Raw genomic sequence first — 12,549 nt, forward strand, 5'->3', positions numbered from 1 at the left:
CAGATGACTAAAACAAGGAAGACTCCCAGAATTAGCTGTGATGACAAAACCAAAGAGTTTAATTAAAGAAAGAAACTGGATGTGTCATTATTACCCATTGTTGTTCCTAGCAAATGAGGTATTCTGGAAATTAGAGGCACAGATGTTTCCAGGTCAGGGCTATTTGTAACTGCAGGGAAAAAAAGGAAATAAAATCTGAGATGGTGTCAAGTATCAGAGGGGTAGCCGTGTTAGTCTGATTCTGTAGAAGCAGCAAAGAATCCTGTGGCACCTTATAGACTAACAGACGTTTTGCAGCATGAGCTTTCGTGGGTGAATACCCACTTCTTCTTGCATCCGAAGAAGTGGGTAGTCACCCACGAAAGCTCATGCTGCAAAACGTCTGTTAGTCTATAAGGTGCCACAGGATTCTTTGCTGCTTCTACAAAATCTGAGATGTGGCCTCATACAGTGTAGTGAGGGCTGTGTATGTGTGGAAAATAAGAGAGAGATTACATTACATTCCTTTGCAAGGGCCTAACAATGCTGTAGATGTTACATAAGCAGATTCAAGGGCCTTTTGGCACCCAGGTAAGAAACTCATTTAATAAAGTTTTGCAAAAATGTCATTATCTTAGTATATGCTGTAATTCTTTATAAATAGGTTCAGCAAAGTAGTGTGCAACTGTGTGCGCACATTTGCCTTCAACTATATCTAAAGCAACAGACTGGTTCCTTATGCTACACCTTTTCATAAAGGGCTAGAATAAGGTTTAGAATTTCTATACTAAACACTGCATCTTCCAGTTATAGGTGCCCCAGTGCAGCTCTTCATGAAATTACTTAGCACCGGTAATTTTCTATGTGCAGGTGTTTTTTTCTTTCATGCTGGACTCGTGTTCCTGGTATGAATTAATTCAGTTTAAAATCAATCACCACAAGCAGCATGTTTTATATTATAATTAACAAAAACTGACACATATAAGATGCCAAGGGATGCTGGAGAGCCCAGTGGCAATACAGCAAGGAAGTTCATAATAAACCACAGCTTAATAGTTCATGGTAAGGTTATGACCAATGTTTCTCCCTCAAACTTTTATTCTGTTCTGTTCAGGCTTTTATATTGTGCTCATTGCTGTAGTATCGGAGTACTTTCCTGTAGTGCATTAAGCAATGTGACCAAACATCTATCATGTGTTGTTTGTTTTCCAAAGGGAGAAATGTGTGGAGTGGAGTGTCTTGCTTTGCATATGCAAGTTCTGTCTAAGAAAACTAATTGCTGAATAAAGACAAAGTCGTCCCAGGGTAAACAATAATGTACCTCAACAACTTTTTAAAAGTTAATTTAGTGCTGGTTAAAGGCCTTTACTACATTTACAGGCCTTCACCATATTTTCAGATAGACAGTTAGGGAAACAGTTACAGTAGAAGGTGTGCAGGACAACCTACAAATCCCTCAAATCCCTTTTCCCTACACCATTCCCTACACAATGTCGTTTGGAAAGAGGATGGAATACTTCATATATAATACTTCAAAAGGAATCCCCTTTGTTTCAGAAAGCAAATGAAGGGAGTTGAAAGAGCCTTCCAACTCTGTTCCTCCTGGCAATGGTCTGGTATTCCATCCTCTTTCCAAAAGACATTGTCTCAGTCAGTATTTACAAACTGTATTGTTATCACTTAGTCTTGTTTGTAGGGTGTGAACCTCAGTCAAGGTACAAATATCTTTATTGCAAAAGATGTCTTTTCTACTGTACATTGTGTTGAGATCATCTCTTGCTTTTTGGTATCTCCACACAGTATTTCTACCTATCCTCCTTTCAGTGGAGGAGTGCACTTAGATTGCACTATCAGCTCTGATACAAAGCTAACCCCTAAAGCCTCTGAAAGGTCTGGATAAACCCTCAGACAGTCAACCTTTCTCTGAACCTTTTGACTGTTTATTCTACCTTTGCAGTACTGCAGTGGCCTAAGGCTTTTCCCCTCTATATGTAAGTCTCACTTCAAAACAGCTGGCAACATACTAATCCACATCTTTTCACCAATAATTTTGTATACCTGATACCTTTTACCCAAGAAAAGATCACAATCCCAAATGATCCTAACTCCACCCTGCTTTCCTTTCCTTCTAGCCCTATAGATCCTTTCCTGACCCCTCCCTTTGGTAAATACCTCCCTACACAGGCACAATGCCTTGCCAGGTTTTCCGCCTGAAACATGCATTGTCTCTAGCACAGAAATAGCTAGGATGGACTTGGGGGAAACAACGTGGAATGTGAAATCACACTGAAATCGGGCAGAGCTGAGTAAACAGTTGAAACCTTCAAAATGGAGACAGTAATAAATAACCTTTTTGGTACAAAATATCAAGCTTCAGAAATAATGCAACTATAATTTACCAGATTCTAGCACTGATATTTCTGAAATTTCAGATGTTTGGGGAGTGGAAGAAACATGCAGAAAGTCATATGAAGCTGGAAAACAAAACAAAAAAATGCCAGTTTATTAATTAAAAACACTGAGAACCATCATGGAACAACAGCATCTTCACTTAAAAATTGAAGACTGTTTCCAGCCTATACAGAAGTATTAGGAACTGAAGATCATCAGCAACTGAAACCTACATTGCTGTATAAGAATGATCTAATAAAGAACCATATTTATTTTCCCCAGACATGCATGAACACACATGATGCAAATGAGAGTGATTGCTGAAATCATAGTAAAAATACCACCGGAGATGTAAGAAAATATTATTGACAACGAGAAAGACAAAAATATAGATGAAAGATGACAAGACAGATGAAAGGAGATTAAACTTTGTAGACAAGCTGAATGACAGGCTGAGAATGACTTGTTGTCTAGTGAGCCATGCACAGGACGGAAGTCCTGATTCTGAAACAGACTTGCTCTAAAAAATGTACCCCTAGACAACTGCTGCAGAGAATAATCATGCACTGGCACATGGGAGGATGATTTACAAGATGTAAGCAGAGTTAGGATGAGCCCCACCCTGACATCTGGTGGTAAATTATGGGGAGTGCGGAAAGAAGTTTCGGTTATTTGCATTGGCACTCCCACCCCACTTAGCATACCACAAAGCAGCATGGGATGATTATTTTCACAGCTGTGGGACCCCCAATTTCGTTGTTATTGGGGCAGGAGCAATGAAATGTTGTCACCCTGATTGGGTAAATGGGGAACTACAAAATTGTCTTGTGATGGGGGGTTTCATTGTCAGCAGGATAGCGCTTGCTTGACGGGGGACATGGGTTCCAAAACCCATTGGAGAGAGAGAGGCTGGGGACAGGTATCTGTACTTGGTGGTGCAGGCTCCTTGTGTGAGCCAGAAGCACCAGTTCCACCTATGCTTCTCTCCACTGTGGAATGTCAGAGTTAATTTTTGATTCCCTTAAGAATCTAGATGCAGGTTACTGAGCTGAATTCACTGGTACTGGGGCTCCCCTACTATGAGCTGAAATCACTGAAGAGCTGGAATCACTGAAGAGCTGGACTTTGTGAGCTGAGAGCACTGTGCTAATGAGTGGAGCTGAAATCACTGAAGAGCTGGACTTGCTGAGCTGAGAGCACTGTGCTAATGAGTGGGGGAGCCTGAAGCAATACTGGCAGAGCGGAGTGGAGCAGTTTGTGCAGCCACTGGGTGAGTGGAGCTGAGCAGCTCGTGAGGACGGCTGGAGCGGATCACAGGACAGCTGGTGGACCAGAGCAGCTGGCAGAGTGGAGCAGCCCACAGAATAAGCGGAGCTGAGCTGTTTGCGGGGACGACTAGTGGAAGCAGAACCCCATGAAGAGGCAGGGCAGTTGGCCCCGAACCACGTAAGGTGCCCCTTTCTACCTAGGCTGGGGAGGGGAACCTCTGCAAAGAGACTCTTGAACTCTGGGGCTGCCTGACCCGGGACAGAGACTTTTGAATTGTGGGACTTTTGGGACTGTGGGTGATTTGGGGGGTTGCTGGACTCAAGGGCCCAGAGAGAAGGACACGGCCCAAGTTGCTGGGGTGGGTCTTTGCTCACGGTTTGACCTATGAACTCTAGTTAAGGTATTTTCCAAATTTAATGCTTGTTGTTTATCTTATGTAATTAAACCTTTTCTGCTACACCAAGAGTCTGTGCTTGCGAGAGGGGAAGTATTGCCTCCTTGAGGCGCCCAGGGGTGTGTGTAAGATTTTCCCAGGTCACTGGGTGGGGGCTCGAGCTGGTTTGCATTACGTGGTGGGGAACTGACCCCTATGTATTGAACCTGGCCCTTGCTGCTATCATTTCAGCCTAGCAGAGGGGTTACAATAGGTCCAATCCTTCAGTAATGTATTTGATCCTATGATTCTCTGTGGGCTTGGGAAATAACAAGCCACTCTGCCTTAGTTTTCTCATCTCTAAAATGGAAATGATAATCCTCACTGCACCTCTGTCAGGTAGTTAACTAGCTAATGCTTGTAGCTTTGTTGGCACAATAATGTAGTACTATGAAATATGTTATTAAAAGCTGTTAGACTTAGATCGGAGCTGTTAATGGGCATGTATGCAAGAGATGAAGGAAATTAATACCTATAAATGATATAATATTCTCCAGTCTCCATATATGTTTGTAGGAGAAAGGGATATTGTTCAGCATAAATGGATAACACAAAGTTAATATGTTCTTTGACAGTTTTAAATGTGATCTACAAAGAAAAATAATCAACCTGGTCTGTTCCCTTTTGTAAGAAGCCTGAAATGCTCCCTCCTCTAACATAATGAGCAAACAAATGTTCTACTTGTATTTTACCTGGCAAATAGGAATATCAAGTCTTGCCTTCCCTGTTTTTGCCTGAGGACTCTTGAGGGGACCAAAACTGCATGTGAGCTTTCTCATTACTTTCCTGAATGGCAAGGGGCGTTAAATCTTTAACAAAAGATCACAATCCCAACTGATCCTAACTCAGTGTTTGCCAAGAGTTTAAGTTAAATAGGTTTTAACAAAAACAAACCAACACCAGTTTTTTAAACTGGGAAAATAGTATTTCCCTAAACTGTTCAGGGTTCATTTCCAGGGTGCTAGTGGTATCATAACTAGAATAACTAGAATAATTCTCCTGCCATCCATACAACAGTTTTCCGGGGGAGGGGGGGGGGGAGTTTAAAAGACTTTCATTTCTAATGCTAAAATAAACAGGGGGAAAAAACCTCTTTTTTGGGGGCAGGAGGAAACCTTTCAGACCTTCTTCATATATTTTACAAACACCAGAAAAACCAAAACTTCTTTTGCAGCTAGCCTTTAATGAACAGACACAGAATCAAGGATGTAACTCTAATGTAAAGGCAGATATCACCAAGTGAATGGAATGGGACCTATAACTGAAAGCTGAAAACGATGACAAGACACACTACTTCCAGAAAAATCTTTCCCTTAGAATCCAATTGGCTGGCTGTTTTCTCTATCGAGGCAAGTTTCTAGTGTACTGTAATCCATGTAACCTTTAAATATAGTGACAGTACTATTGCCAGGGGAAGCTAATGACTAGCATACTCAGAGAACCCAGAGCTCTGAGGTTACCAAAGGAAAAGAAAGATGAAAGTAAACTTGTCTGTATGCTAGAATATAGGCAGGGAGAAAGCTGTGGACTATTTGGGTAAGTCTACACTGCAGAGTAAAACCGCAGCACTGCCTCTGAGACCGGGTCAATAAAAATAGCAGTGTAGACATTCCTGCTCAGGCTGGAGCCTGGGCTGAGACCCTCTCCTTTCCCAAGTACCAGACAGCACAGATGTACCCTCTGATGCTGCAAAACAGCAGATAAAAGTAATTGTGGTCTCAGACTTGGGCTGAAACTTAAGGTTTACAAGTGGCCATGGTAACAAGTTTTGTAAAGTTTATCATTGGTTGCTTAGCTCAATTAGTTAGAGCAAGGTATTAATAATGTCAGCAACCAGGTGGCAATCCCCACAATGGCTGCAGCTTTGAAAAAGAGACTGGTCTTGTGGTTAAGGCACAAAGAAAAAACAGAAGGGGCAAAGAACATCTGGGTTCAACTCTTTCCTATACCATAGACTTTCTGGGTGACCACAGAAAAAAACCCACTTAATCGCTCAGTGCCTCAGTTTCCCATCTATAAAATGGGAATAATATTTCCATTCTCCCACTTCTGGTCTGCCTTAGCTGTTTAGACTGTAAACTCTTCGGGGAACAAACTGTGTTTTATTATTTACACACACACACACACACACACACACACCAGCTACCATAATGTGGACCCAATGTCAGCAGGGTTCTCTATGTATTACTATAATACAAAAAAACATCCACAAGTCTGAGGAGGAACAGGGAGATGCCAATAGATCAGACCTCATCACTTCTAATGACATGAAACTGCACAAAATTCCCCCCCAAAACTAAAGAACAAAAAACCCACAATGTATCACTACTGTTTTTAATGGTTTCGCCAGCAAAGTGTTTTTCTGGGTTTGTGAAACAGCAACATGTTTTTCTTTTTTACATTAGGTAAAATGTAGTTTCTGTACATGGACAACTATCATTTTTCACAGTTGAATCCTCAGCAGGCAAATAATTAGTAGTTTAGCACAATTTCAACACAAATCTTTTAACTACCTCTTTCTTTTTACCTGAAGAAAGAGCTCTGTGTAGCTCATACGCTTGTCTCTTTCATCAACAGAAGTTGGTGCAATAAAAGATATTACCTCACCCACCTTGTCTCTCTGGTCCCAGGACCAACACAGCTACAACAATAGTACAAACTACATTTTTTACACTCATTTTCAAATCCTGCAAGATGGACACTCATTCCTACTTTTCATCTATGCAGAGAATTTTTGTAACTGGGTGGGCTGGACTAGTTGAAACAAACACTTAATGCAAACCACATGCAGGCTATATGTGTAAAACTTGACATCTTTAAACTATTTAATTTAATAGTCAACAAATGTTACTTATCCACAAAAGCCTCTCTATATCACAAAGACAAAAACATGATTAGGGAAGGAAATGCTCTTAAAAGTTATAATTAAGTTTCCATTCCATTCACACAAGGTCAACTGAAAAATAATGGTGTTGGTTATCAATGTTAATATGAAGCAAGTATGCTAAAGGGTGGCTGTTAACTACACTATAGTTAAATTTCCGTGTAAAAGTGCATTTTCAAAGTGCCGTAATATATTTAGGGCCTGATTAACCATTGCTTTACTACAGTTTTACACTGATGTAACTCCATGGAGTTATGATGGCATAAAACTGGAGTAACGTAGTAGTGAAGGAAGCCCATAGAAAGGAAGAGCTCAAGAATGGATAGGTAGGCTTAAAGAGTCAATATTTGATAGTAAAGCCTGATCATTTATTTACTAGCTCAGTGATCCGTTTTTTTGCCACTACCATCAAATTACATGAGGTTATTAAAAAATAGTTGCTAAACATCCCTTCTTCAGGGGAAAAATGGCAACGCTGGTGATTTAGTGCAGCACTCATCACCTTCTGGATCTGGTTTGAAAATGGAAGTCAACACCAGGAGCCTATAAAAAAGGAATCCGAACTCAGTAGGCTAGATGTTCCAAAGCAGTCTTGTAAATGCAAACAATTGCAAATGCTGACTACTACCTTCTAGTATCAAATAGTCTGATACCAAGTTCTCAATTAAGCATTGATATCATATTAGGATTTTGTCATTTGTTCAACTCCTCAAAACATGCAAACAGTTTTATATTTGGCTATCCATGTTTTATTTAAAATGAAAAATGCCAGACAGGATCACAGTTCCATCTTCTCCCCTACCCCCACTCTCTTACATGGTGCAAAATGTATGACCCAGTGTGGAAAGAGCATGTGTATGAGTCTCTGCCATGCAGAATCATTTAACAGTGGAAGTTAGAAGTCTGTGCCATTCTGTCAACATACAGAGAGGTTCATTACTGAGCCTCTAAGCCTTTAAGGTTAGAAACGTGTATATTTTACACTTATAAATGATTGTTCTCAATGAGAGGCATTGACTCCAATTGCCAACCGAAAAATAAATTAATTTAATAAAATATTAATTCCTTGGTTTAAAAGTCGTGCCTTGCCTGCTCCAAATTTTGAACAGGGCTCAATCCTGCAAGCTGATCAAATACTATGGTAATAAGCATGGCATAAAACCTTAAATACAGAGAAGTGATGAGTGCCCATAACTCTCACTGCAACTGTCAGGGTGGGTAGAGCTCTGCATCTTGCAGTAACAAGCCCTTTATGCCCTGCTCTTTATCAACCATCCACATTCCTAGAGACGCTCTAAGAGTGGAATTCTATAAAAAACAACAATCCCTAGATAAGAGTATTTAAAGACACTGTCATTCATTTGGTGCATTAAGGTCAAGAGAAGTGGTGGGCAGCACAAGATTACTTAATAAAAGATGATGAGCTCTTAGAGAACAATGGGCTGTAATCACTAGATATGGTTAGTGCCTTTTCTGAAGTTTTGGGTCTTGAAGGAAAAAATTGCATTTCTCACTGGGCTTAGAGAAAAACTAGAGTAGAGTTTCAGAGATCATAACAGAATGCTTTGTTGAGCACAGAAAACATATGCTATCAACTTAGTGACAAAGCAGTTGGTCAGCTGCTAAGTCTTCTTTTAAATTAAAAGTCAGTACATTCCACAGTGCAGTCTAATGGCAGCAACTTGAAATTGCCTCAAAAGTTGGATGGAATTCTCAGCTTTAAAAGGAAATAGAATATTCTGTTCACACACAGACAACAGACGTGCACAGTCAGAACCATAAGCATGGGTACAGCTGCACGCTACATGTGTTCAGTGTGTTCTGGAACAGATGACTGATTAAGAGATTTCATAATGTGTCTGAAAAAGGGAAATAAAAAAAGTGTAAAGCATAAGCTTTGACAGTATGAACGGGAGCTGAACTGAATTCTGTGATATAGAAATCTAAAAAAATACGATACTATACACTGAGAAAACATCATCCTCATTTACCAACTTCTGCTTTACTAGCTTCAGGTGTAACAGGTTTCGGAGTTGTTTGAATAGTTACTGTAAGAAAAAAAATAAATCATTTGAGACTGTCAGATTCTATTGTACATCTCACAAATAATTTCTTTATATAGTTGCCATTTTGTATTGCTATGTAGTAAAGAATGGGGCAGAATTGCAAATTACACTTTTTTTCAAATGCAAATGGCCTTGGAACTAAGGAAGTCATAATTAGTGACTTTATAGCCAACCTTACAGGTTATGTGGCATCAATTGTGATAGATTTATTTTCAAATAAAAGCTTTAGATCTGATTCTCCACTACTTTGCACTCTGTGCAGTCTTTTATCCCTGTACAAAGTTCATGTAACATACCAGTATGCAAATTTGTTAGCTTTTTAACCCCCTTTGCACTCATTTTTCACAGGGGAAGAGGGCTACACAAGGTAATTTAGTAGAGAATCAGGCCCTTACTCTGTATTCTACATTTTATTGATTTACATACTACTTTTATTATCAAATCACTTTCACAGCAGAAACAAGGCATGAGTTATCTGTGAGAAATAGCACCTTGCTACTGGAGTCAGGTAACTGGTCACTCTGAACAAAGGTTTCAAACCTAGGTGCTTAAAATTAACATGCAAATCTATATTGAGACTCCTAAAAAAGAAATGGCCTAATTTTCATAGGTGCTGAACGAATGTAGCTACCATGGATTTCAGTGGTATTTGTCGATGCTTAGCATTTCTTCAAATCAGGACACTTAAATGTAGGTGGTGAAAAATGGATTTAGATGTTAACTTTAGGTATCTACTGTAAGTCAGGTACAATTTTAAGGCATTAGGATTATATATTGTAATACTTTGTTATATCCATCTGTATATAATAGGTCAACAGCTACTGTACTTAAAATAGTACTGGATGGTCTTGCAAATCTAATAAAGGCATATGAGAAATTTCATCATAATGATCCAGGATTCTAAAGGTGTCATGCGAAATGTTGTAAATAAATATGCTACTTCATACAGCACATACATGTCAACAGTATTATTGTTCCCAAGGTGAGTCATACAGGGTAAATTAAACTAACCACTTGACTAAAAACACAGGGGTGTCTCTTCTCAATTTACCTGTCAAAAGAAAGAAATATAATTACCAGATTTGGTTGGTAGCTTTTCTGGGATACCAGATGGTTTGGATCTTGAAGAAACAAACTGTGTTTCATCAAAAGCTGAAAAGAGAATCTGAATTTAAAATGTTGAGGGACTTCAGAGCTGATGGGACAGCATGGCACTGAGCTACAGCCAGGTTGCACATTTCAAGATGATGCTGACACAGGGGAAAGCAAGATGGTGGATGGGCTGAAAGTCAGCTGTGAGATGATTGTGTAACATGAACAATGAGGTTGGTGACAATATGTCCTTTTAGCAGCCAGCCATTAAATCAGTTCAGAAAATGCTTTTCAGGTGATGATTATGAGGAAACAGTTGATACAGAAGGATCAAACAAAAAGTTTTGCATGTGGGATTTTGAAGCCAAAGTGTTTGAGCAAATCTTAAAACTGTCCTTAGCAGATAGAAGATATGCCAAGATGATGGAAAAAATAACTGAATCATATACGATTTACCCGTCACTGTCCCTGGGGTTTCCATGGAAGGAAAAGATGTAGATTTCAGGGCTGGTTTCTTGGTAGCTAAGAGCAAACATGAAAACAATCCTGAGATATTGGGGTAGGCATTCTTTGCACAAGTGGTACCAACTCATAGCTTTAAAACAGAAAAAACAAGTCCGTATTTGATTTGAGGATTTTTTGTGTTTGTTTGTTTGTTTGTTTTAAATCATTTGAGTTTTTGAGAAGATCTGAATTCCCTTGACATATTGGGGTTTATGAAAAAAATCCAAATATTTGATTTGGGCTCATTTTTACTGAGGATGACATAAATATATGTTAAAATTGGAACTAATAAACTAAACTGTTTTCTGTTTCATACAGTAGTTGTCTGCTTCCACATCTATTTTCAATCAGATTCTAAATGACTCATTTTATCAGCGGATATGATCCCATGTTACCACCCTGATCAGCAGAGAGGGGAATAGTGATCTTGGACATTATGCAAACAAATACCACATGATTCACAGCTGTTGGCAGCAGGACTTTTATTAATTGTATTTATACACAGTAAGAACCATGTGATATTTCCCAAAAGTATTGCACTAAACTGCAGGTGTATAAAAAAGCTGTCTTTTAAAAAGTTAAAATTCAAAGTAAATTGGCCATCCACAAAGTTTCTAAATTTAAAAGATGCCTCTCTGTGGTGTAATCCAAATACAAAAATAAATAAGAAAAAATATTCTGGGGAAAAGTAGGAAAAAATTTAGGTAAAACACAACTAAAGATATATTTACAGAAACTAAATTTTACTCTATTTGCTGATCTTATGAGAGATCGTACACATTCTTGATGCAATTAATATAAAACCCACTTACTAAAATATAACTTTTTTTTAAAAAAAGCAACATTTAAAAAAAGCATTTCAGAAGTTATTCACTCGAAACAATAAGTCAGATACTATGCAGAAAAGCAACATGGTATCATAGGCCTCGTAAGTGTACTGGCCTCTGAGAGTATGGGACTTTCTCCATTTATTTCAGGCAGAATGAAGCCAAAAATAATACACTTTAAGAAGAGATTCACAAGAATCATGCTCAAGGTTTGGAAAATTCGGGCTAAAGGACCTTGGTATTCAAATTCTATAGACTGGAACACAGTGTCAAGAGCTATAACAAAAGCATCCAAGCCCCAATCCTGCAAAGTTATTCCGGTGAAAAGCCCTCAGCAATCACATGGAATGGCACTGACTTCATCTGGTATGTCTACACTCAGGGGTGCTGGAACAATTTGCATAGTGGGGGTGCTGAGAACCACTGAACGAAGCTGTAAGCCCTGCATATGATGGAAACCAATTCAAGCCCAATTCTAGCATCTATGTTTACACTGTGATGAAAAATCCCATTGTACCAAGTCTCAGAGCCTGGATCAGCTGACTTGGGCTCCCAGGTTCGGGCTGTGGGGATAAGAATTGCCCAGGGCTCCAGTTCCAGCTTGAAAGGCTACACTGCAATTTTATCACCCTGCAGCTTGAGCCCAAGTCAGCCCATCTGGGCCAGCCTTAGCCACGGGTCTTTTTTTGCTGCGTAGATGTGCCCAATGAGATTCTGACTGTGTGGATCTCCCTCCCGAAACCAGGGCCCAAACCAGAATAATTAAATCACACTTCATGCTATGTGGTCTCATTGGAAGACCTCAAAAGTACAATTTAGAGCTAACCCGAAACAAATTATGTGAATGAAATGCTAGCTTTGCCTGTCTATCACTATTCCATGTTTTACCTTTATTTATGGAAAGCAGGTGTGGGATTAGATTATTAGTAGTATTATCCCTAATAATTTTGAGGTCAGTAGCTATATTTCAACAAACCAAGTTCTTAAATATTACTGAATATCCTCTCTCTTTAATACGGACTTTAATGGCTTTTCTAGGCGTACAACTAGTTCATGGGAAGATGGGGTGTAAATCTTCCTCGTGCTAGCCTTGCATGCACTAAC

General features: G+C 39.3%; 1 protein-coding gene across 1 annotated transcript in view; it reads right to left on the reverse strand.

The window, feature by feature from the left end:
• Positions 1-12,549, reverse strand: part of LOC123361683 (ABI family member 3 binding protein) — a 409,913-nt gene that overhangs the window by 110,512 nt on the left and 286,852 nt on the right. Inside the window, exons 15-19 of the mRNA XM_045001759.1 lie at positions 10,571-10,636; positions 10,100-10,174; positions 8,948-9,004; positions 2,379-2,453; positions 95-169 (exon numbers count right to left, since the gene is read on the reverse strand). Of these exons, the coding sequence (XP_044857694.1) occupies positions 95-169; positions 2,379-2,453; positions 8,948-9,004; positions 10,100-10,174; positions 10,571-10,636 (348 nt within the window). The remainder of the gene's footprint in view (positions 1-94; positions 170-2,378; positions 2,454-8,947; positions 9,005-10,099; positions 10,175-10,570; positions 10,637-12,549) is intronic.

Source organism: Mauremys mutica, chromosome 1 (assembly GCF_020497125.1).
Source record: "Mauremys mutica isolate MM-2020 ecotype Southern chromosome 1, ASM2049712v1, whole genome shotgun sequence".
In the NCBI taxonomy this organism is placed as follows: Eukaryota; Metazoa; Chordata; order Testudines; family Geoemydidae; genus Mauremys; species Mauremys mutica.